Here is a 27347-nt window from a genome sequence, read left to right on the forward strand (position 1 = left end):
GTGGTGGAAACTAATTTTTTCAACCAACATTGAACACCATTAACCAGAATGTATTAGCCCAGCATCCAGCTATGTCACTGACGACAGCATTGCTTGCTGAGCATGCAGGGCACAACAACGGAAGACAGCAGGACACACGCTTCTCCCACACCAGACTGACAAGTGACAGGCATCTACTAAGGGCTCTGTGGGAATGCACAGTCCTCCCCAAACTGAGGATGCTGCGCACTTGCAACAGGAGCAGCACTTATCGAATTAGTATTCAAAGCCCTTATGATTCCCAAAGTAGAGGAGCTCATGCAGTCCTGTGCAACTTTGTCAGTTGCTGTAGCCTTCAGACTGGCTGATGGTTCCATCGACCTTCACCATCATGATGCTCAAAGACAGGACGAGACATTAACCTCAGGGACACAGCCATTCTGTGCTGTCACTTGGCCTCAAACCTAGAAAAGCCTTTGGCTGATTTTATTTATAGATATAGCCAATAGGGGATTCAACAGTAGATCTGACCTATTCCTGTAATAAGATAAATTTAACATCAGTGCCATCTTCTTTACTTCCTAATTATTAAGAAATAGAGGGAAAAAAACCCCTCAGAACACAGTGGTACAATTCATACAGATTAGATTTCATCAAGAACAGCTGCAGGAGGAATGTCTTCAGTATATGTCTATGTATACTGCTCTCTTAGACATCAGTAATAACTTAAGGTTTTACATTTGCCTAGAGTGGAGAGGGAGGTGCCTAAACAGAAGCAGGGAACTTCATGTAATTGCTCAAGCAAGCATCTGATGCACAGGAGCAGTTTCCCAACACAACATAGTATGTCTGTACACTCAACAAGAATAGGAAACAATGTTTTTAAAAAACCTCAGTTCCCTTATGGCAAAGAGAATTCTCCTCTTAGTCACATGAAATATGCCCATGCTATTCACAGTTCTATGTTTACAGACTGGGGCAACCATATACCCACATTTCTCCTAGCATGTTGTCTTTTTCTCTTGGAGCCATCACTGAATTTAAAACTTTGGCGCTTTCTCCAAGATTTCTGGACATCAAGCAAACAGGCAACAGCTCCACAGTGCAGCAAGTTAAACACACATGTGACAGCAGGACATACACTGTAGCCTTCCCAGTATACCAACTGGACATATGCAGGACATCCATAGAGCAATTTCTAGAAAGAGAATCATGGAAACTAATCCTATTCATAGATTTAACAGACGGTTTAAATGGTATGATGAGCACTGTGACAGCAGAAGGCAAAGTTAAACATGTTTTTAACATAGCTTAGTTTGACATTTCGCATACTTGGGTCATTTGTAGGGCAGCTCACTCATGAACTTTTAATCCAGCTTCAAAATTCAATGCAGATAAAAATTCTTTTAAGTTCTCATAGATTTGGAGTAGCTCTGCATTCAATGGTATTCTGTTCTTGACAGATAAAAAGCCTGTACCGTGATGCTGCAATTTAATCACAAAGACACATGCATGATTGAGACTATCAAACAACATTTACGCAGTTACTTAGTTCTTACAATTATCTACAAAAAAACTCATACACTTCTTAAATTAATAACATTTATTTCCATTAAACCAAGACAAATTTTCAAAAGTAATACAAGATAAAAATTCAAGGTGGTTGGCAAGGGGAAAAAAAAGATAGAAACATCATGTATGTTATTATTACACGCTCAAAAATGTTTTTGAATAAAACAATACTGGCATGTAGAACTGGCACTTTCCCACAGAACAAAACCAGTGGAATTTTCCCTTCTCTTCTAGTCAGTACTTCTACAAAAACTAAACACACATACATGCAGCCTGCAACTTCCATAGCAAAGTTCACCATGGGAATTTGGAACAATCCTCTATCAGAAGTCACAAAATCGTAGCAAAACACTTATTCTACTGCATTTTTGTACCCACTGGATTTTGTAATACTTCCGCTTTCAAGAAACAACAATCAGTTTTCCAATGTTTACTATAAGTGCTTAAAACTGAATTACTACTTGCAAACAGGCCTGAGGCATTAATAAAGCCTTATTTATTTGATACATATTAAAGCACTCCTGCAAAGTTACCACTCCTGCCTGAAATCAAAGGCATTGAAATCCAGTTTTGCCTGTTGGTTTCATTGGGCTCTGAATCTGCTGTAGTATTGGACAAAACACACAATAAACAACATTCATTTTTAATTGTTTCAGTAAAAATCTTCCACCTTGAAAGCAGTATTTTCAAGTATTGCTCTCCTAGTCTTCTAATGCCTACTGAAAATCCTCAAGAAACAAAACAGACAAAAAAAGCCTGAATGGAGAGAAGAGTGCATTTAAACAATGATCTCCCTCTCCTTACCACACCCCACCCCACCCTCCCACCCAGGATCTTGCTGACTTCATTCCAAACTCACAATTTATTGTACAGCCGTGGCCTGGAATAAGCTTTCCCTGAGCGCTCTTTCTACCTGTTTCAAAAAGTCAGAATGTGTTTACTCAAATTCAGCCATTATTATTGCCATTATTGCCATTTTCTTTTCTAATATGCAACATATTTCTAGGCAAGTTATTTCATTTTGGTAGCCCTGGATTTTACATGTAGACAAACTTGTATTCTATTGCTCCAAATACAGAACTTGAAAGTGCATCTGACTTCTAAACAGTATTATTCAGGCAGGTTTCAGAAAGTAACTAGACCCAAAAGATCTACATGCACAAATCTTCATAATGATACATCGCCATTGAAAGATGCAGAATTAATAGCATATCTGCTCGGAAATTTAGTGGCATAGCATCATTAAGAGATAGAACTGCTTTATGTCCTAAGGTCTGGATAATAGATGGGAACAAAACACTGTATTGTGCAAGAGGAGTCAGATATGGAATGGGAATATTAATTTCACATGCAAGTAAAGCAAGCGTTTCACGTGCAAGATGCAACACTGCATCATCATATATATGATATAATAATAATAATAATAATGATATAATCTTTGGAGGTCTAGTCTCTACCTGCTACCCACCTTCACACGAATGGGAGTTGTGTGATATACAGAAGGAAGCCTCAGAACTGCATTAAAATTTTGCTTAAACTAGTCTAAGTCACAGGTATTGTCACAGACTTTAAATGCAAATCCCCAGAGGACTGACCTAAAATGTACCATCAAACACTACACAATATAAACACACTAGGCAACTTGTGTTAATGCTGCTGACTGTATTCAGAATTCAGTAGTCTTGCTTTTTCCTTTTCAGTATTTCTAGCATACTTAAAGGCATATTTATGTCTTCCCCATAAATAAAGTTAGTCTGATAATTTAACTTTGTAGATTTATAAAATATTTTCTATGCAACTTAACACAATTACCTAAAAAAAGCAATTAAATTTAAATTTAAGAAATACTATATTTACAATTAAAATAAGTACAGATCTTATTGGATTTGCATTCATTTATCGCACAAAATAATTTACAAGGCTTAAAGTAATAAATAAGTCACTGGAAAGCTTTCAGAGCTGTGCATTCTCCGTTTGTCAGAGTGCAGTACAGTTTCAGGAAGCAGTAATGAATTCTAGTTAAAGTTTTTTCGTGAGTCCTTATGTTGGACGGCCTTGACCGAAACGGGACTTTGACCTGGATTAAGAACACATAAGAAATGTATGTACATTATTAATGCTAGAATTTTAAACTATTGTCCAGTCAGCTCTCTAGTACGGTATTTGTTTGAAATTACTTTTATGTTAAAATGTCTTCTGAGAGAAGGAGGGGGGAAAAAAAAAAAATATCATTCTCAAAATCTATTACTGAGAAAGTTACCTTTCTGCCAGGATACCTGTACCCACAAACTACATATTCATACAATGGTACACAGCTGAAAGAACTGTGATGTCAAATAACTTGACATCACTAATGCTACAGAAAAAAAAGTCACATGCATTTTTTTTTTGACAGAAATAAGACCTGTGAGAAATTCCTCTAACAGTGTATTTGAAGCTTCCAGCTCATCCTTTAGAAGTTGGTCAGCAACTCCACTACAAACTTCAGCTCAAGAGGCTCACCTGCTGGCCAAATTATAACCAGTTGTAGGCTCTACAACTGCACACGGTGTGCCAGCTTCTCAGTTCATTTTTGTTTTATCCATTTAAGGTGTAGAAGACCAATATGCACTAATGTAGGTTTTTGGTGTGTGTGGTTTTTTGGTTTTGTTTTTGGAAGGAGGCCAAAGAATAGGCTAAAGAATCTTGGCTAACACTTTTCCAGTTATCCATAATTTTGCAAAAAATTATATCGGAGCAGCAGTCAACCTTCAAACATAGAAGCTATAAAGCAGTTCTTCCAGCATGGGTACAAGAGTTTCATTCTCTTAGCTCTAGTTTAATGTGACAAAGGAAGCTTTCACACCATATATGATTAACCTGCTGGAACTGACACTGATTCAAAAAAAGTGTATGAAACGAGGCATGTTTTTCTTTAAACGCCCACCACCACTGCCACCCGAAATCCATGTTCTGCTTTTGTTTTAAAATCTTACCTGGCATTCTTCTCAGCATTGCTTTGCCGCGCACTGACCTGCGCTGAGGCCTTTATCTGAGCTTCAAGTCTAGAATAAATGCCTCCTGCATACTGGAATCCAGAAAAAAAAAATCAATTTTTGACATTATTCTGATTTAATCAGTGACTTTTCATAAAAATCACTAATATTCAGCAGAACCTATGGCATAGTTTGTTTCATTATCACAACGCAGTACTGAAACCTTTCAAACTTATCCTATTTTCCACGGCAGTTTTTAAGGGCAGTGAACTTCCAACGTTATTTTAAACTCATTTCCCCCAAAAAATCATGCTTGGAACAAAATGAAGATTGATAAGATTCAGTTCTTTAGCTTAAGAATTGAATAGATGGTATTTTCATTTGTTTTACATATTTTTGTTAACCAAGGCTCACTTCGATTCCATAAACATTACATTGTGACAGGACAAATCTTACTTCTTTGCTGTCTTTTGACTTGACTCGATCAAGGTCTCCCAGTCTCATTTTTATTAAGTGCCCTGTAATCTCAGACATTCTTCTCTGATCTGTCAGAAATAAGAAAGAATATTTAGAACAGAGGTTTTCCTTGCTACTGAATACAAAGGGAGAAGAATTAGATGCACACTTAGTGATACTGTATTTGTAAAATTAGCTTTTTCAGCTCATACAAAAATCTTGAACAACCAAGATCCTAGATCCTGACGCATAACGTAGCTTCAGCAGTGTTCCTGGCAGATACTAGAATCAGCCTGAGGCATTACACTGAGATCAAAATCTATGGGAATGATTTTGAGGCAGAGGTTTTCAAAACAGCAAAAATGCACATGAATCTCAGAAGAGATTAAAAAAGGTGGAATAAATGAATAGAATTCTGAATATTTTTAGTCAGAAAGACTGGGAAAGAGGTAGAAGTTAATGTTTATCTGTGTTTATCTACACAGACAACAAATGGCACAGGGATGCAGGAAAAATTATTCACATACTTATACAGTCATCAGACGACACAACTATAATCTCTGTAGGTTATGTGCTGACATTCCAAATAAAGAACATAAACTGCGCTAACATACACTTATAATGCATTTTTTCTTTTTCTCCTGTAAACTTTGAACTCCTTTCCAGTATTTTCCAAGACAGCAGGCCCAATACCGCCCATTTATTTTTCAATCTGTGTGCAAGACTACAATGTATAGTTTTATATGGTGGATTTTCTTTCCGTTTTCCTACCACAAACATTTTTTCCCCTGTAGAATAGATGAGATTGCCAGTAAATGCCAATCAAATCCTAACGTAACATTTTCAGAAGGAGTTCTAGCTGCACAAATATTTTTGTACAGTTTGGAGGAGTCTGAGATTGCTGTGGGGTTTGGATACAGCTGATTACTAACAATTAGCCTAGTTGAAATCTGTTCTTTTCCAAACGAGGAGCAAGTATAAAAAAACACCCACCCAAAGCCCCATTGCTGTTTCTGAGATCAAATTCAACCTAAAAGTTTCTAAGCAGCTATATTTTAAGAAAATTAGCCATTTCTTATATGAATTAATAGTTTTCTTTGCATAATATTAACTTTATGAAAGCTAAACTCATGCAAGAACAGACCATCTTCTCTTTGAGCATCTTGGTTGAATCTTAGTGACCTTGAGGGATCCCATTTGTTCTGCTGCATACTCACACTGGTTAGAAAAGAAAGATGCACAGCATGTTATCAGTAACAGTTCACAAAAAGGGATATACTAGAATATGTTCTCAAGGACTTTGAAAATTACTTACATGAATGGAGATGCATCTCGGGAACTTGACTATCAAAGAAAAAAAACACGTTAAGTATGTTTTAACATCAAGTCCAAAACTTAAAAGAATTCCTCATTACTCAACCCAACCAGAGAGGCTAGCTTCACAGCTATGATTTTACCTTATCAGAAGGCTTCTCCTTTTTCTGAACACTTGGGGAAGAAATCATTTTCTTTGGGTGCTTGTAGGATTTCTTTAATTTCTCCTTTCTCCCTGCTAATTGAAGAAACATCTACTCATACCATCACAGATACTTGGGTTTTCTCAACTACACAGCTACAAAAGAATTTTTTCCCCTCTATTCCTTTACAGAGTAAATGAACAGGCTATTTTCCTGTTGTTAGTGTTGCAGTCATGCTAATACATGCAGATTACTCAAACACTTTTTCTATAAGAAGTATTCAGGAACTCAAGTACATATTTAAAATGCAGAGTGGTCACACATAACAGCACAACTTTTCTGTTGTGAAATTAAAAGTGCACATAAAAGCTACATCTTTGACCATATTAATTCAATCCACAAACTCTGAGTGATATCAGACCAAAGAAGTTTAAATTCAAACTACAAAAATTTTCATTCAACTTTTTTTTTTTTTTTTTTTTTTTTTAAAACAAACTGGTACACTCCAACCCCTTTGAGTCAAGACAAAAAGAACTGCCTCTGTTCAAATGACTCGTTAGTAGGGTGGAAAGGAGAAACTGCTTTTTGGCTTTCCATATTCCTAAATCCCTTATCATATTAAAATAAAACAACAACAAAAAACCCACGAAAATCTTTTTAGATCATATAGAACTTATTATCAATGCAGACACAATTCTAGCCACATTCACCAGTCATTCCACTATATAATCAGAAGAATATTCGGGGGGGGGGGGGGGGGAGGCGGGCAAGCAAAAATATAATTGTGTAGCTACTGCCTTTTCTTCCAACGTATATCTACGTGAAACTTCATAAAAGTAACATAAAAGTAATTTGATAGTGTTTTCTGCCAAATCTTTATCAACTCTGAAGACATCTCAAACATGAATAGTTGCAGCTTTCCTCATTTGCCAATGATTTTTGATGGCACTGAGCAGTGAAGTAATTTATATCTAAACACAGGAAAACTAGAAATAAAATTCAAGTAACATTAGTTTTTATTTTTAAAATGCCTAACGTTTAAAATTTGCTTACAGAATAATTCTGCTGCCTTGAATCCCTATCTCTAAATTGCAGGGAGGATGACTGTAGAGACTTGTTGTACCTGGTTTCCTGCATACTTCTTCTTCATCCCCCACTTCATCCTCAGTGACCTCTGAGCCAGTAGTATACTCCTCTTCTTCAGATAACAACGATTGCTGTTTCTAGTCAACAGGAGGAAAGTACCACAGATTATAAGTGAGGCTCGATTCTTATTAAGTGATACATTAAATATGTCTCAAAGGAGCTGACTTCAAAAGTAGTTCTACATGTCAGTGACATAACTGCACACAGTTAGGTCTGACAACATGATTCTCAAACATTGAGAAAGTAATTTCAAAACTTTGCTTAGAATGTTTTGATAAATATTTTTATTTATGTTTCTTCTAAGTGGTCAAACATTGTAAGAGGTTGCCCAGAGAGGCTGTAGAATCTCCATCTTCAGAGATACTCAAGATTTCATTGGATATGACCCTGAGCAAAGTGGTATAGTTTTGAAGTTGAATCTAACTTTGAAGCTGGCCCTGCTTTGAGAGTGGGAAGAAATACATAAGATGACTATCAGATATCCCTTCCAACCTGTATTATTGTATGCTTCAGTGTTTAATATCCAATTTATTTCTGGCTATATTATTTTTCTAATTAATAAGATGCTATAGTAGCAAATGTCTGAACTAGCCACATAATCATAGAATACAGTAAATGACAAGTTTACGGATGGTTATATTGAGGCTTGCTGCATCTTGTAAACTGCCTGAAATTGCTGAGATACTCAGTAATTAAATACCACAAAGCATGCATATCACAGTGCACTACAAATGCACACAGATTATGTACACCAGAGCTATCTACATTAATAATTTATTGCAAGTTGGTCTGGAATATCTGGTTGGTTTTTTTTGTGAACTCACCCTAATACCTAAAAAATTTTTTTTCCTTCTATCTCTTGTACATCATCATAAACTACAGGCTCCAATATTGCAACAGATGGGGTCACAGTGAATAGTTCTGTGCTGATCAGCATGAAATAATGAAAATATTAAATAATATTTAATATTAAATAATATTGAAAATATTAAGGAATGGGATGTTTACGTTGTTTGAATATACACAGATATCTTTCAAAATAAGTGATAATGAGTGCCTAGTAATCCATGAGAAATGATGAAGCTTAACATGGACTGCAAGTTCAAAAAGTTTAGGAAACATGTTTTTGCAAGAAGAACACTCTTAGTATAGGACACTAGGAACATCAGACTGCAACACAAATCCTCAAGAGTGACAGAGGTAAACTACTGCTCTCTAGCATTTACATACAAAAATAGAAATCATGTGACAACCTATGCTACTGGAAGAATGACTCCCCCTTCTATGCATTTGGCTGGGCCCTCAACTCTGATTTCCATGATTTACATTTCTGTCAGCCTAACAAGCTATTAAGAACTGATGCATGCAGTGCTGGTCTACTGTTTGTTGTCATTTATAAAAACATTTAAAAGGAATTTTTAATTTTTATTCAGGTAAAATAGTACTTCACACATACTTTTTACTTTCTTGTAAAAAGAATTGCTATACTGCAACTTCCAAATTAAAGTAAGAAAATACATTTTCCACCAAATTAATTAGAAAATAAGACAAAAAACAAAGCTAGTTCTCTGCCAGTGCAGAAGAGCAAATATTTAAAATTATGAACAAAATATTTTACTAACCAGCTGTAAAGTCCAGTTCTTCAGAGAAAGAAACTGTAGTCACAGAAAGAGAGAGAAAGGCATATAAGTTAAAGAACTAATAAAAATAAGAATTAAAAAAGAGTGGAATTCTAAAAATAGGAGTGGTATGTTATAGTACAGCAATCTACACTGTTAACTCCTAGAAGGCCTCCTCCCGTCTTTATATTTGGTGGAATGACTAACCTCAAAGAGGTTGTGAGCCACTGACCAATTAAATGCAGTGAATTCAGAGTCATGTTTTAAGGTGCCTAACCTTAGCACTAAAAATATTTACATCTGATTTTAATTAAAAAAAAAAAAAAAAAAAGCAGTCCAGGACAGGAAGGGGGAATTATGTACCAGATTGTTATGGAGTTAAATTTAAACAGCCTCCCACATTTATCACGGGAGAGCTTCTGATCCTGTTTGAAATTCTCATGGAATCAGCAGCATTGTGCTACCATCAGGATTGTCAAGTTACCAGAAGTTCCACGATGGGTGCAGAAGTTCAAAAACTTATCTTCGCATGAAAGCTCTCTTTAAACCAGACGTAGTATTATAAACAGTCTCCTTAAACTTGCCTTAGAAAGTATCTCTGTTGACTTGACATACACATAGTAACATACATGCATCATAGCTCTGGAAAAGTAAAATCTTTCACATCTTGGGGAAAAAACAAACCAACCAACCAACAACAAAAAAACCCCAAGCAGAACACAACCCAAGTTACTGTTCTTCATTTATAGACTTGCAAATGTCATGTGGACATACCCAGATACATCAGCAGACAAAACAAAGGCAGCAATTACTCAAGTATTTGCCACCTGATGTATTTTAAAGTATGACTGGATCCTTAAATATCATCAGTTTAAGAACGGGGTGGGAAGCACAGACATATGGAGAATTGCCTCTGATATACAGAAATATTTCCAGCAGACATGGTAAAAGTTTTGCCTTTTCACCAACCAGATATTTTGTACCTACGCTAGCCTATGCTATCCTGCGCTATCCTGCAATGCTCAGCAGTACACTTCCTCCTCCAACAATGCATGGGTTTTGTTTTTATTAAAAGTTGCCTAATGAATTCTTCAAAGTACTCGTGTAAGAATCCTCATTATCACAACAAAAGGGGAAGAAAACCCCCAACATTAGCACTCACAGCATTGATTTCTCCAGTTTTTGGACCCCACGGCGTATTTGGTTCTACAAGCACATCACATTCAATGCCTTTTTCATCACAGAGCCCAATACCAGAATCACTTAAAGAGAAAGATATGAAATGAAAATAAATTTTTCTATTTCACGACTTTAGAATCAGTTTCTCTTTATTCCTCATGTATCAAGATGACAGACCTCCAAGTCAGCCACATAACATTTTGATAACAATTCATTAAAATATAAAGATAGAAGTAAATGCTTATGGAGGATGAATTTCTAAATGTCTGCTTGAAATGTAAAAGGAAAAAGTACTTGTTCCTTTCTTCCCAATTTCCAACTAAACAATCAAAACCAAGTTACCTTTAAAGATTCCTACGTCCCATTTTAAAATGGGAGAGAAATCAAATGTAACATGCACACATGTTAAGTGTTGAAGGCCAAGTTATTTCAGTAACACAATGTTCTCACCTATTCTCATCTTTAGTGAAAGGAACAACAATAACATCTCTATGATGAAGCAGATCATTCAACATTTTAGTAGTTTGAAATGGCAAAGCATGCCCATCTTCATTTCCTGAAGGTAAATCAACCATGTGATCCCTCACTTTGCAGCCCTGCAATACACATACACAAAAGATCAAATACTTCAGTTAATGGGAAGAACTGATTTCAGGAAGTACAATAAAAAAGTTCAACTTTTGAACTCTTGTGTCCCAAGGTCCCAGCCTACCTTGGGACACTGCAACAATTTACAATACTTATTTTGGAAAAGATCTGTTTTCCTAACACACTGTCACCCCCCTGCCACCTGTTACGTTCTTTCAAAAGTGATCTAGTATTGAAGTACCTTTGGGAGGGTTGTAGGATCAAATCGAAGTACTTTTTGGTTACAACAGGGATATACTCCTGTCCCAGTTGAGCCCAGAGCACTTGCTACACCTGGATAAAGAACTGGCTGCGAATGGTACTGGCAGTGGGAGAATTCAGTACACAGGAAAGACTACATTAGAATAAGAAGAGATAATGAGAGGTGAGATTACCTATGGAAGTCAAATAAAGAACATACACCAAGCTTTACTGCTATATATTTCCCAAACTGCTTTAATCCCTGCCTCACCCTGCAAAAGTCACCCACAACAAGCCATCTACAGACAAACAAGTGAAAATATACTAACTTGGTTACATCTCGAGCAGGTCAACCAATTAACAGTCCCCCAAAGACGCCAATAAACATCCCGCCAAGACTTCAATTCCTCGTGAAGGCCAATTAAGTACTCATGGACTTCCCAGGTTTTGTCTCTGAAAAAGCAAAAGGTCAGGTTGCATACAGTCATAACTGTTTTGATCCTGCCACCAGAAAGGTGAGGTGGAGAAGGAGCAGATGCTCCACATGCTCCACTGGTGAAAAGCCTACAGAGGAATTTAGAACAGAAATGATACAATGTGGAACAATCATTATTAAATTCAGACCATGACAGAAGAGCCTATATTCTTTCACAACATCTTAAATTTACTAATAACAAAGCATTACAGCTTGATTCAGCTCAAGCTCCATACACTGCAAATTTATAAGCTAAGATAAATATCAAGACTTCTGGAAATCAGGAGAACCATAAAACAGAGGAAAACCCAGTACACAGAGTAGAAGAAATAAAAATACACATACACAAACAAGTTCAGTCATATTGCAATTTTCTGTCTTTAAAGTAACATGCTGTGCAACAGAAGTACTGTCATTCTATTTATTTTAAAAGCCAACATAACATGTTTCTATGTATCTGCAACACAACAGCAATTACTCAGTTAAGAATTAGTTTGAAAATATAAGACCATGTCTTTTTGATTAATACATGTATCTGAGGCTTCTAGTCTTAAAAACCACAGACTTTGCTCCTTCCTAGTGATAAAATGACACACACCTCTTCAGAATTCAAAAGAGAATATGCAACTTACACTGGTGCACTTTATCTTCAGAAAGAGCAGATACTGTTTTCCCACAATTTTAAGCCCTGGCCCGAACCATTTTTTATTATATATATGTCTAACCTAGACTAAGCAAGCAGTACTTCCAACTGGAAGTTAGTTCTAGACACCACTAGAGGACCAATAAATATAAACCTATTTTTAAATTGTTAAAGATAGTCTTGTATTAGCTCATAAGCCTGAATACATTAGTGGCCAGCATCACTTCACCTAAGGAACTGTAAATGGATACTGTGTAGAAAAACAGTCACAAGTACCACAAGGCAAATAATTAGAACCTAAATAGTCCTCTGAGTAACTTTAAAACCGTGCACATCTATACACTAGGAATTGCATAGCAGCTACATACAGTCAGCTTAAGTGAAGTAATACAACTGATGAATTTTACATGGCCAATCACCAATGATCCTAACAGGTCAGGACAGGGTTGCAAGATTCGGTTCTATTTAGACTGTTAGGCAGAACTTAATCCACACTTTGGAGTTACTGGTGGAAGGTAACACTAAATACATGTTAACTGGGGAGCTGATATTGAACTGTGCTTTGGTTGTTCTGAATAAAATAGATGTGATGAGAAGGGTCTCCTGTTATTAATTTCCCTCCATCTTCCTTAAAGGGGGGGGGGGGGGGGGGGACTGCAGCTGATCACGCACTGATCATTAGGAAGAGAATCCAGCTGTTCACAAACATGGATCAAACAAACAGAATTGAATTAAACGTTTGTGCCAAATGAATCAACCATACATACAGAACAGGTCCTGGAAGCTCCTCTGGCAAATACTTTAGAACAGAAAAACAACTGGCAAAGTTTATTTATAGTGGTCTTTAAGCAGGCTGAGTATTTGATCTGACAGCATAAAGTCAGTCTAGAAAATACTCTTCAGCATTTCTTTGCTGGCAGAGGTGGATCTAACATTCAATAACAAACCTTGTAGAAATGCAGCCTTTAACTTTATTTGCCATCAACTACACATCTTAAACCCCTTTGATGAAAGAATTAGCTAAGTATTTTCTATTTAAGGCAGTACAACCCAAAATAGCCCTCCCAGTAATTGAGGCTGCAGTTCTTCCATTCCAATCAGCAGCGGCACTACTGAATGAATTTCAGAAGCACATCATCATAATCACCCCCCATCCTCTCTTTTTTTTTTTTGCTAGGTAATACAAGAGGTTGAGGTGTTTCATACTGCTCTTCACATATCAACGACTTCATTTTGTAATGTATCTGATAATTCCTAAACATATAGTATTTTGTAAAATCACAGAAAATCATACAGTTGAAGAAAAATTTTTAATATATATATTCACTACCTTATATGAACATAGACAATATTCCCATGTTGATCTATGTTGATTTTTCCTGGTACACAAGGAATTCTTCTTTCAGTTTCTTTAGTTAGCAGCTTTTTACATAAACAACACCTAGATTATAAAAATAAAAATTAAAAAAAAAAAAAGAAAGAAAGAAAAAAAGAAAGCACTGGAGCAAGAGCAGGACTTCAAAATATAGGGACTGTCCTTGCAACTGAAGTAGTAATATAAAAAGACCATACCTGTATAATGTTGCTGCATTTCCTCGAGAATCTGGATTTAGGTACTCTGGATCAAACAGTCTCTCAATCTTCTTGCAGAAAAGCTTACTATTAATGACAGCAACACAGTTTACCCATTAGAAAAATACTGAAAATTGTTTTACATATAGTGAGACTAACAATTATATTCTGGTGATAAGTCAGTCACCATATTTCTCTCAGAATCTAGCTTTTAATGTGATTTTCCTTTAAACTAACCTGTTTACATAACTGGTTCCTGAACTGGTCATCTCTTATTTTTACCCAGATGCAAGGAAAGAGATCCCTTAATTTTTTTTTCCTTTATTATGTTGCTTGCCAGTATAAACTGCCAGCTTCTACCTCGATTAAAGTACCTTTTATTAATGAAATTACACTTAACTTTAATTCTAAAAATTATAACGTCTTCATCCCTACTGATTAAAATCCTTTCTTACTTTCACCTTGCTTGTCTGTCAGCCTGCCCTCCAATAATTGGCCCTTATGTGGATACTAAGCTGGAGTCCTTATGTGTGAAATAGTATTCCATCACAACTATTCAGCCTTCCAGCCATCCTAAATTCTATGTCTAAACATCAGAGTTCACAGGATGCTGAAGCCAAACCATTCTCTACAAATTAGAAGCATGTCATCCCATAAAAGGTTCCTTACCCTAATCCTGGCTCCCGTGTGAGAATTCATGAATAATTTGTCCATGCCACACACCTACTGTGGCCTTTCCTTTTGCTCATTTCCTATAAAAAGCTCTTTCCTTTTGCTCATAATTTTAATATAAAATTCTGAGGTCAATTCATGATGTTCTGATACAAGACACATTATGTGAGAATAGAAATTGTGTATGTATATATAGATATATATATCACTTCAAACCCCACAGTGTCTCAGCTGTTCTGAAAAATGATCCAAAAGCCCAACAGCACTTCAGTAATGTATTACAGGGCAAAAAGTTACCTCTTAAATTTGTCTCTTTTGTCCTTCAGCTCTTCCACTTCATTGTGTGTGAAGAGATCAGCAATGTGCGTAACAAGATTAGCATTGATACAATTCATGTTACATGGTGTGGCTACAATAGCATTCATATTTTTGTGACAATAATGAATACATTTTTCTACCTAGGAAAAATAAAAACATTAAAAATAATGTTAAGGAATTCTAGACAAAGATACATCAAAGGAGACTCGGAATTAGCATGACTCTGAGTTACTTTATGTTCTCCTCCAAAAGGTTTCTACAGACCAAAAACCTCCACAAATGTTTCATCTTCAACAAGTGGTACCTTCTAATTGCTTGTAAAAAGAGACCCACAGTACACATTATACATAGCATTGCCTGGATCTCAACTTATACAGCTATGTTTACTGTATGTTTAATTGTGGGTCACCTCAATGACAGAACTTTTAACAAACATTTTAACAAACAAGTCAGTAGATGTTAGTTATACAGAGCTGGAGAACCAGATCCTAAATTGCAGAAGTGTCATTCATGTAAAAAGGATATAAAACAAAGGTATTCACTGATTTAATAATATTTTTTTCATAAAACCTATCAGAAGTCAGATACTGATGTTACTCTAAATGAGTCACCAGAAGGCAAATCCAAGATCCCACTATCACATTTAGAAATAACTTACTCTAAGTTTTCTTGCATTGATATTCTGCAAACATTAGATTACTGCATTGAATAAGGGGGGTAAAAAATCTCAAAATGTTCTCATTTAATCATCTGTTTACGTAGCAGCCAAAGCATAACAAACAAGCTGTTAGACACCTGGTAATTAATTATGCCCTTATGGCAGAGAATCGTTCTTAATACTTACTAATGAATCCATCTTCAAAAACTCAGAAGAAATAAGAATTGATATGACATTTGATGGTTCTAAAAGGCAACAACAAAAATTTTTTTTTACATGAATTCTTTTGACAATTTCATATCACATCCCTCCCTCTGCATATTTAGTATCCGTTTTAAGTATTATTTTACCAATCAACCTGTCATTCCATCATCCAAATACGTAGAGCATTTTCCATCTTAAGAAACAAAGTTTTGGTTTATCATTTAGATGGCCAGAGTACAACTGTAACAAACTAGCATTTATAAAAACTAGAAAAGGTGACTTCATAGGGATACAATGAGTAAACAATTACACAAGATTAACTTTCATCTGTAGCCATCATACCCAGCTGAGATTCTGCTTAGCATAACCTTCACATTGCAAGTTATAACTCTATTCTCTTGGCTTGTTTATATTTTAAAAAAATGGTAGCAAAGACTCATAAAAAGATTAAAAACTTGCCTCAAATTCATAAAGGCAAAAGTTCTTCTACCATTGTATCAGACTGCATTGAAATTTTAGAAAATACTGCAATTGTGCTGATGGCGAGTAGAGGGGAAACAAAACAAAACCCAACAATCATCAGTATTTCAAAACTACCACTCTGTTCTTGGTCAGAAGAGGTCTGAAGAATATTAATTAAAAACACCAGATTCCCAAATATATTACATCTTTTCCACTGCTTCAACTATCAGGATGTTTCTTCAAAACTGTCAGTGTTGTCAAATCAGAGGTATCTGCTATAATAACCAGAGGATCTCTGTTGCAACACTTTTCTAACAAATTACAAGCTTCAGTGCAACAGTCAAACAAAAGAGACTGGGGCTGAACTGTAGCAAAAATATTAATCTTCCATTAGTACAGAACATAATGAACCTACAACAAATGATCTACACACTTTCTTTTACCTAAAGTGGGCATTTCATTAGCTTCAGAATCTTTAGTGTTCCTTTTAACATATCTTATCAACCAGTCAAAGATGTGAACGTCACAGTGCACTGAAATATCCACCTCTTCCCAGCGCTGAGCATCCACTGACAGATATTCAGCAAAGTATTTCATTTCTGAAATCAAAAGGTCTCGAGGACACACAAAATCTTCTTTGAGGTTTTTTGCTTCATCGCATACATGGATCACCATATTTGGCCTTAGAAAGAAAACAAGCAACATAACCAAATTAGGTCCGTAAGCCAATTAGAACACCAAAACCGATCAGCAAAGATCTTGTCTCCAAATCTGGATCACATGTTGCAACACTGATGTCACTAACAGGTTTTTATTAACAGGACAAAACCAAATTGCAGTTATTAACTATTAATAGAACTATTGTCAGACAGCATTGTCAGGTGAAGAACACAGATGCATATCCTCTGACACATAATCAGCGCAATTTAATTAAGTTAAAGGACTAGAGAAGGAAAATTTCTAGCTCCAGTCCCCAATTTTGTCACCAGTTTGTTACGGGATACTACCTGAATTACATAGATAACTTATTTGTTCTCCCTTTTTAATTTTCTTGAAAAAACAGACAGATATACATGCCTAAGTTACTGAGGCACCCAGGAAAACAACAGCATACAATAGCAATTTTCATTGTGGCAATTAAAATTGTTTTATTGTACATTAAAATGTCTATTTCTTAAGAAAAGGTCAAACCTAGAATCAGTAAATGCTGTCTCTACAGAAAGATAGTTATTAGGTTTCAAACAAACCTATTATTCTACATGTACTTGTATAGTATGGAAAACAGGAATGTGATAGTATGAAAAACAGTGACATGCATGGCTATTTGAATTCGTGGTAATATTTTTCATTTGCATTTTTCATTTATGGCTTTGTTTTCCTGCTTTTACACAGGGCAAATCTATGTTCACAAAATATTTTTTTTTTAATTAAAATGTTATTGAGCATCAATCTTGTTTCATTCCTTTTTAAAATCTGATTATGTTTCCCATTCTCGCCACAGCAGTGATCAATCACTCAGAGGAACACCATGGCGATATTTATAAACAATCTATCCCTGTTGCACGGAAGAAATTCTCAAACCAACCCCTAGTATTTCTGTAGCAACATAAGGTTTCAAAATTTTTCACAGCATTTATTAGGATGTTCCCAGGTGTTTTATTTCTGATAGCAGAAAAGTATGAGCAATTTAGACATCAGTTCTATAATCCCCTAGATAACAAACACACACAAAGATCTTCTTACCCCTGGCTTTTGTCAGTGCTTTCTCCACCTTTATGCACAGGACCTTTCTCAGATTCTGAAGAGCAATTCCTTGTGGAGGCTGTGCTGGGCCTTCCTTAAATGTAAGGAAAAAAGGCTGCATTAGAATAAAAATGCCTGAACTTTTGCTCTTCAGCATCTTGGAAACGCAACTGAAGTACAGCTTTCATGGTGGAGCAACGTTACACAACTAGCAACAAATCCACTACCATTAAGGGCTACTAGATAATCCAAATTCCTGTTCTGAATGCCATGCACTGGAAACTCAGACCAGCAGCATTGCTGGGCTGCCCAGACACTTGGTTGCAAACCCAGATTGGTCCTGTCTCAATATAGAGTAGTAAGATTCACGCTGTCTTCAGCATTTCCTTCCGGGAATACAATCCATTCCTTTAGCTCTCCATCTCTGCTTTGTGGGATGGGGGTCTTAAGGCTCTGTCACATCAAAACTTCCATTTTTGGGAAGCTTTGCTGCCTGCCAGAATATAACAACTTGAGGATAACTCCACTTCTTGTCCATAATGTGTTAGCTTTGGAAATAAGTTGCTTCCAAACAGAAGTGGAGAAGTCTCGCAAGATGCGTTTTTGCTATGTTTCTCAAACACATGGCTTAAAGCAGCGGATTCTATAAAACAATGCTCAAAGAAAGCAGACCATGAAATTTGCCTAGTCCTAGAGCTACACCATGTAGCTTATTCCAGGAATAAAGGACAGCTGCACTTTAGTTCAAATAGGTTATCTTTACAAACGCACTGCAAGCAGTGCAGCCTGGACACAAAACCCAGTGAAGTCCAGAAGATCTAGTCACCAAATCCAGCGAGTTCTAGGTCAAGGGCTAAGACAACCCCAGCATTCAGACACTGAATAACTTTTCTGACTGTGATGAATGAATCACTGCAGTCTGAAATTTCAATAATCTTGCTTATAAATCAGAAAGATCATTATCTTTTTTAAATAATGGAAGGGCACAGATCTGTCTTCCACTGATGAAAACCCATAAGGTCGTGATTTTCCATGATTACTCTCTACTCTCAGATTTCCAGGAAGAGTTCCAGAAGCATCTTCTCCCTCTCGTGTAATGTAAGAGGCTGTACTCTTCTGAAGAAGACTAAGATAGACCTCTTCATCTTACGGCTAAATAACTATAGCAGACCGACACCAAAAATTATCTGGAAGCTCTATACAGTTCAGAGCACAGTACAGTAGTTATGCCCTTCAGGAAAACAAAGTTATCACACCAAAGGCAGAAGAAACAAAACTTTCTCCAAAGATATAGCCTAAGGCCTTGCACAGTTAAGCCTTAGTAAGGCCATAATAGAGGAACACAGTTAATAAAAGGGGAAGATTTACTAGACAGACCCTAGTAAAACCTTGGAAGGGGCTAGGTCAGCCACAGCCTTCAAGGCAGGCATTCCACTGCAGGCAGATGACCTGTGCTAGCATTAGAGCAGCCATGGTGGGAGTCCTAGATTTTGAATGCACGGTAAGCTATTTTAAAGGAAAGGCCTGTGGAAAAAAATGACGTGGAAGAGTTTTGTTTGCAAATATTAAGAAGTTTATTTTGAACACAGTGAAGTTATTTATTAAAGGAAATAATGCAACAAGAATATGCAACACAGCCAAATTAACGGGGATGTCTGAACTTCACCATACATTTCTTCCTAGCTTCTTTCTTCCCCCAAAAAGATTATAGATTGTTTGACTTCCAAAAGTTAGTAATAAATACTTTGGGTAAAAGGCTATCCTATATGGTTGTTTACTGCCATAATATGCATTCAAAGGGACTTCACAGCAGTTTGCCTTATAATTAGCAAGTAATAAATAAGCTTTTATAACTCAGCCAAAACAACAATCCAGCTAAAAATGAATTCGGTCCGATTGCTTTTTCTTGCTGCTACTCATGTCTACAAACAAATCCAAACAGGCCCAAAATTCTTAATCCTAACAATAAGCAGATGTGAATAAATCCACTAGGAAGTAATTAATAAAAGAAAGCATGTTTACAAAGAGGGTTTTCTCAAATCTCCAATTCCAAGTACCTCACAAATATTAAGAAGGTGAGTTCATTCAAGCCTGTCAGAAAAAGATTAATTATCCTAATTTCATATCAACAGATTACATATAAACAGGGAAAATTATTTATCCAAAGTCGCAAAAACAGAGAAAAAAATCTCAGGCTAGGATCTTGTAGTAGGAAACATGAGGGTGCTTAACTGCATTAATACTTATTACATGTATTATATTGTTAAAAAGAAAACATGCACTAATTGTCTAAAGAGTTCTATAAGCAGAGTTAGCTTGTTAACTGCCTACTGGGAAGCTACTAATCTTCTAAGTAGCCACCTGTGGGTGCAAGAAGCATTTATCCCACATCATGCATGTAACAAGTACATAACTGAAAGCTGACTGGAAACATTTTCAGTCTAGATACTCCATATACAGTTTTCAAATATATTCTCTTGATTAGACTTATAAAAACATTTTATTCATTCTCCAGCAAAGCTCAAACAGCTTTCTTCTACAAACGGAACAGTGGGTAGAAAGCTGCATCACTGTGAAGAACATCGTTAACAGAGAACATTTTGTTTAAACACTTCACTGTTGTCTTAATTTTTAACACAGAACTTGTTTACTCATTACCAAAGCAAATTTCTCATGCAACACATTTACCAAGTCCCACAAGGCGCTGAAAACATCTCACTCTACAATGGCAATCAGAGAACAACTATCACACAGCTAATTACAACTTCTTACAGGAGAAGAACTTAAGGAAATGTTAACAATATTTAATTGTGCTGTGATTGAAATACAACTATTAGGACTGGTCCTCTTCTGCCAAATTATTATTGGGACACATAATTGACTAAGACACATTTTATGTCATTGCAAGACTCTCTTGCATCAAAGAGTAGCTACACTACACTCCAACTCCTATGTAGCCATCTTGCCACCAAGCAGTATGACAAAGACAGGGCTTTCAGCTGGGAGAGAAGGGTCTGACCTCAAGGGACCACCTTCTCAGCCTTCTGCAGCTTTTCTACACAAAAGTTTCCAGTTATTTTAATAACACAGCTTAATGTGATCGCAAATGGCTGTAGGTTTAACAGTACAACAACAGGGATACAAAACAGGAGAGTAACTCCTCTCCCCACCAAAAATCCTAAACGTAGGATTTGGCGTAAGGAAGCTATTAAAAATACCCAGAGAAACATCAATTCTTAACCTAAGCTAACTGAAAATGACTTCATGTATGCATTATATTTATACTTAAGTTTCTTTTTCAAAAATGAACAACTACTATTCCTGGGTGGACTTACCACTCAGGACAGAAAAGCATGCACATACTGATTATAATCAAAGCCAATATATTTCAGAATGACTAAAAACATACCAGTTATAGTAATGGAATCCTGCCCAATAGCAGGCTCCTGAAACTCTGTCTGTGTATCGAGCAAGGAGGATTTGATGTACGTAGCTAAAGTTTCCACAGGACTCCCACCAGCGGCCATCAGGGGATTATACTGGTTGTCAACAGGTGAACTTCCACTGCTTTTTAGTTCATCAAACCTTTTTGCACACTGTCACAAGATTAAATGATAGGACAATGAAGCAGTAGCTTTCAGTACATTTTTAATAACTATAATTTGAGACGGATATTGTATTTCATATCTTTTGCATGTGAACAGTTACTGATACTAAACTTACAATGCTTCCTATTTAGTCAGTGGCATCAGGAAAGTACATAAATATGCAGTAAAATATGTAAGATTTACCATAATTAAATACTCTAACAGAAAGAGAAGAAATAAGATAGAACCTGTTTCAACCTTTATTTCCTTAAATCCTGTGATTTTAAGCTCAATCTTCAAAAGGGAAAGTTACGGGGAGAGTTTAAATTCTCATTTTGTAACTAGTTCTTTTACCATACACACTGTCAAACATTATTAAAAGTAGCCATAGTAATTGGTTCATAATTATTATTCTTTTACTTTATGACTTCCATTCTGATTTGGACAAAAGGGACTGGTGATTTCCACTGCAGTTCTATTCACTTCCTATTCCTTGTTTTGATGAACTAGAAAGTTTTTTCGTTTTGTAAATTTGTACCGATACAATGATAATAATGGGTTTGGTTCAGCAGCATCCTATGCACAGGTAATTGACACATACAAGAAAATCTACTGAATTCTACAGGTGATCCTCCTGTGATACATCTTGTCAGGCTCCACTCAAGCAGCTGTTTTATTTATTCCTTTTGGGTTGAGCTAACCAACATTACTGCATGCCTCCTGCCCCTTTAGGAGAAGTGCACACAGTGACATCCTTCTTATATTAATGTAGTGTCTCAATTTTGTAATGATGACAGTCTACTATATACAACAGATACATAAAAGCACAGATATACATTTATTTCGTTCTTTTAAAACAGAGTAACCAGACATGTACTAATCAATCATATAATCTTAGCTAATATGAGAGAGCTCACCAATACTTTTATAATTATTTTATTTGCTATATGTGCACAGTACTGTCTGCAAACTGAAAAGTAAACAGTAGGGACACCCGCTCCCCCCAAGCGCTTTGCCAAGCACTTGAAAGGCAGTAACATTCCACAGAAGCTTCTACTCCCACCAAACGTTCATTTTTATGTTCTAAATACAAGGTTACAGTGATGCCCAATAGCAATGCTATAAATGTGAGCTGACACATTTGATTAAGTTTGCCAAAAAATAAGGACCAGTGGCTTGTTTTCTCCCAGCTTTGCTGAATCACAAGGGCAAAAGACATTTTCCTCTCTTGGCTTACTTCCCCTCAGAAATTAAAAAATGAAAAAACAAACAAACAAACAAACCCCGACACCCCCAAGTAAGCATTTCACCAAGAAATGCAGCAATCCAGAAAGATTAAGTATATGGAGGTACTAGTTTCTTCCAACTCTATTCCAAACAAAGAAAGAAAAATCCAGATCTTGTAGGACCAAGCAAGAGGCAACTGCACTCTTAACTACCTAATGGAGATCTGTAACTCCTACTTCCTTAGAATTGTAATGACAAACAGAAAGTTATCAGGTTTGCTAGGAAGTATACTACAATCTACATGAGGTTAGTGGGTACTGCCATCCTTTCCATGAAAATCTTAGTTGTGCTAACATATTTCAATTACATAGCTACTTTTTTTTAATTCCACTTTTTAATTTTTACTTTCCAGTAATTTTTGTTCTTTTTCTATATCAGTTCTAATGAAATAAAATGCAGAATATATTTCTTAATTTCAATGTTTAGGTTTTGTAGAAACAATTTTTTTTTCAATCTACTGCTTATTTAACATATTTGATTCTTTAGGTATAAATTACTTCAGGGAAAAAAAACCCCATCCCTTAACTTCAATTTACCTCCCTCCCCCAAAGATGTTTTCTTCTTCATAAAGTACTGGTTAAAGTATACAAATTCTTTTGTGAGTAAATTCACCTCTTTGGATGTATATCCTGGAACTAGCCTTGCCACACTGTCCCAGTTGATAGGCTGAGGAACACCAATTAGGGAACACAGGATCATATCCAAAACCATTTGATTGTTGTCATACGGAAAGTTATTGTTTTCTGAAAATCCACGACTCATCTTTGGCTACTTAAGCCTAGAAGAGAAAATGTTATTAGCAAGTCTCACTGCATAGTTTGCTAAAGCTTGATCTATGTTAACTGCAGCACTCCATAAATTACTACGGGAAATATTTACCACAGCATTACAGTCAAGTACTAATGCTTTATTTGACAAAATTTATGTATTCATATCTGCATCCTCAAAACCCTGGGGGGAGAAGCAGATGTGCAAAACACACCACAACCAACTCAACAGCAGCAGACACTACCCACCATTCCTTTAAGTTGTCTGTTTCGAGGAGGGATTCACAACCACTGAGGCCTCCACAAGAAAAAGCCACCCACAATCTCAGAATAAACAGCCTAAGCTACAAAGGGACATTTTAATTTAAATTTACTTACATTCAAATACACTAATCTGTTTCCCCAAACTTTTTACTGCTCAAATTTGGTCTCCTCTTGCTCTGCTTACTTGTTTTGCACACCTGACTTCAATTATATAGAAGCCAACCCAGGGCAGCCTGCTAAGGGCCATCAATAATAATTTGGAGCCAGGAAACATGACACCTGGATGTCTTTCAGGTCTCATCCTGAAGACCTGACTTTTGAGTTGTCCCAAGGCACTCATAACTCCTGATTAGCTGGGATTATCAGGGCCAAAAAACCTTGTTCCTTCAGCTTCAATCTGAACACCAGAACAAAGCATATAAGGACAGCAGTGAACATCTTAAAAAAAAATGCAGTTCTCCTAATTTGGAAAAAGTGTTACATTTAGTTGTCTTTTTTTTCTTTTTCCAAATGAATTTTCTGTATAGCACCAGGGAACACAGTAAAAGTTCAAAGTACTGTTTTAGCATACGCTGGGAAAAAACTGCAGGCATTAATCGAGACTTTCATATTCAAGTAATGCACAGCCAAAGAGCTTAGTAAGGGCTCACATTTGGAAAGCACTCTGGACCTCTTTCAAAGTATCTTAAACAGATCACGTGAATAACAGAACTTAAAAGTTACATACAGAATTTTGACTTGTAAAGCAAGGATTATAGAGAATTTCAGAGAAAATACACTTACATGGTAGCAGATTTAACTGATCAGTTGTTACTAAAAGTATACTACACAAATGTTTCTTTTGCATCATGTTCTTCCTAAAAGAAAAGTTGCTTAAAATACACAAAGTAGCACTGATTTTGTTTCTGACTCTAGAAGAAGCTATTCCAGCACTTTTTTTGTTTTGTTGGTAGAAACAGAAATCACAATAGCAGGTAACTGTAAGCTTTCATCTTCTCAAAAGATTAGCCGAATGAAACCATCAGAAAGAAAAAACCCAGAACCCACTAAGATAATTCTTAGGTTTCATATATTCATGAGATATTTAAAAAAAAAAAAAAAAAGCCACAAGCAAAACACAGAAAAGTCCAATAGAAAAAGTCATACCATTTTAGCAATTCTATCTAAATGAAATCTATTGCAAAGCGTGCCAAATGGCCATTTTTAAAGGACAAAGGTCCTTCACAGACAACATGAGCCCAAACTTTCCAACTAAGATAGATGCCACTATGAGGTAAAGGTAGATCAGTCCCTACAGTCATCGAGTCCTTAGCCCCCAACCTGACAGTATTATCAAGCGGTGTCACTGTGGTTGTTCTATGGTGGAAACTTCCCACTGTCAGCACACAGACAGATGTCAGTATCAATTATATTTAAACCACTGAATATCTACTATATCTGCTGTTATGAAAAGAAATAACCAGGCCAGAACAGGTCAGCACCAGTGGCAAACCTGAGTGGTTATAAAATAAGAAGCCAACTTCTTCTGCTACCTTGTACGCACGTAGCAGCTGGTTTAAAAATATGTTTGAATGAGATTAGTAAATGATGGATATTAGAAACCTCTGATCTCGCACCATTAAATACCCTTAATGAAAGTAGAATTACTAGCAATATCAATATTCCATAAATCACCATTTTAAGGACTAGTTCTACAGCATGATTGTACTGATTAATCAAAGAAAGAAAAGCAGCTATTGTGCAATAGTTAGTCTATAATTTAAAGGAAAAAAATGTGAGTCCTTTGCTAGTAACAAGTTTACATACACGTTAGGACCGTGAAGCAACCCAACCACGAAGGGATGACAGGTACTTTAAAATGTAATGACGCGTTCAGAGAGGATGAAACTTTTGTCTCTCAAACACCTTTTTATTTGCTTATTCTGTACATTAAAACACAGTCTTATATATACTTATTACTGCAACGATAAATGAAGGCGCATACTTAATTAAAAGCATACAGAAGTTAAGTCTTTTTATCTCTATTCTGGGAAGAGCACGGGACTCCTCTTTGTGGCTTTATACATGATATTTAACATTTGCCTTTTTGTCCTTTAGGAAATCCTGTCAGAAGTATAGTTAAAGACACACGCAAGATTCTGTCTCATGCAAGAATGGCGCACTCCATCAGAGCAGCAACATAAAGCCTGTAATAAATCACATAGTTAAGAGAGAGAAGGGAACTTCAGATTCTCTCCAGTTTGTTACTGCAAGTAAAGCTCAAGTTAACCCTTTCCTCCACTATGGAAACCAGAGGAAAAGAGTTTCAGCATTATTTAATTCTGACCAACTCATTTGACATGCATAATACAGAAAGATACGCAACAATAGGAATTTTTTATTAATACTTAGAATTCTAAATTAAGTGGTGTAAAGGACTCCCAATACTTTAATATTCCATAAAACTGGCATGACTTAAAGAAAAAGTTAAATCATTATGCAGGAAGTCGGTCTACATTACAGAAATGCACCGTAGGTTTTTGGTTTTTTTTATTTAAAGCAAAAAGATCAATCTAAAAATGAAGAATCACTATGCCCTTGCACGTGCATAACCTGCAGGAAGGTAAAGATGGTGGGATGGGCATGAGGTTTCACGCAGAACCCTTAAACGCAGCGAAGTGATGGTGCAGAATGAGGTGGGGGAGAGAAATAACAGCAACTGGGATGGTAGTTTGCCCACCTAGTAGCCAAAATAAAAATTAAAATAAGGCATTTAAATAAAAAAGTAAAAACCGATCCCAGTTTTTGGGGCAAGATCCTACAAGTGGAAGCAGCCTCCTCACGCAATACCGTCCTGCTGGGACCCGCCCTCAGCAGCGGGGACCTCCGCCAGTCACCCCAACCCTCGCCGACGGAGAAGCCCCCCCCGCAGCTGCCAGGCACCCCTCCCCGGTCAGAGGCGCTGGAGAGCGGAAGGGAAACCGCAGGAGGCTCTCCCGGCTACCCCCGGCTGCGCCAGGGCGGGGCGGGGGTTACCTGGCGGGCTCCCAGGCGAGGGGTCGGCGGGCGCGGGGCAAAGCGGCGCGGCGGGACGGGCAACGGCTCCTCCTCAAGGCGCGACGGCCGCTGGGGCAGGCGGCGGGACGGCGGCGGCGCCGCTCCCCTGAGGAGACAACCCCGGGCGCCGGGCGGAGCGGAGCCCGGGCGCAGCCCGGCACGGCCGCTCCCGCTGAGGACTTCGGCAGAGCCACCCCGGGGCTCCTCAGAGCGGCGGGACCCGCCGGCCAGCCAGCCGGCCGGCCGCCCCCCCCTCCCCACCTGCCGTGCCCGAAGCACGGGCGGGAGACGGGCGCCCTCACACGCCGGCGCCGCCCGGCCCCACCCTCTCGGGGAGGGGGAGCGCGCGGGCGGGGAGCACCGTGAGGGGGGCGGCAGCCGCCAATCGGCGCCGGGCGGCTGATGAGACCGCGCCCCCTCCCGCCGGGGAGAGCCAATAGGATGGCCG

The 27347-nt window shown here is 37.2% G+C and overlaps 1 protein-coding gene across 4 annotated transcripts; it reads right to left on the reverse strand.

Annotated features, from left to right (window-relative positions):
* Nucleotides 1-1564: 1564 nt before the first annotated feature.
* Nucleotides 1565-27347, reverse strand: SANBR (SANT and BTB domain regulator of CSR). 4 transcript variants are annotated; one of them, XM_069787637.1, is made up of 21 exons: nucleotides 26879-27345; nucleotides 23445-23610; nucleotides 21368-21554; nucleotides 17959-18052; nucleotides 16659-16897; nucleotides 15736-15794; nucleotides 14871-15031; nucleotides 13902-13988; nucleotides 13660-13770; nucleotides 11541-11664; nucleotides 11213-11365; nucleotides 10834-10979; nucleotides 10367-10466; nucleotides 9208-9240; nucleotides 7563-7662; nucleotides 6440-6534; nucleotides 6298-6326; nucleotides 6127-6200; nucleotides 4983-5071; nucleotides 4527-4618; nucleotides 1565-3628 (listed from the first exon to the last, which is right to left on the reverse strand). In XM_069787637.1, exons 2-21 carry the CDS (start codon nucleotides 23592-23594, stop codon nucleotides 3592-3594), a joined length of 2160 nt encoding a protein of 719 aa, XP_069643738.1. In that variant the 5' UTR covers nucleotides 23595-23610; nucleotides 26879-27345; the 3' UTR covers nucleotides 1565-3591. The 4 variants fall into 4 exon arrangements, with proteins under 4 accessions (XP_069643738.1, XP_069643740.1, XP_069643739.1 ...); XM_069787639.1 differs by lacking the exon at nucleotides 21368-21554 and adding an exon at nucleotides 25848-26582 and having other exon boundaries at nucleotides 26879-27340; XM_069787638.1 differs by lacking the exon at nucleotides 13660-13770 and having other exon boundaries at nucleotides 26879-27347.

The sequence above is a fragment of the Haliaeetus albicilla genome, chromosome 7, assembly GCF_947461875.1.
Source record: "Haliaeetus albicilla chromosome 7, bHalAlb1.1, whole genome shotgun sequence".
Classification (NCBI taxonomy): domain Eukaryota; kingdom Metazoa; phylum Chordata; class Aves; order Accipitriformes; family Accipitridae; genus Haliaeetus; species Haliaeetus albicilla.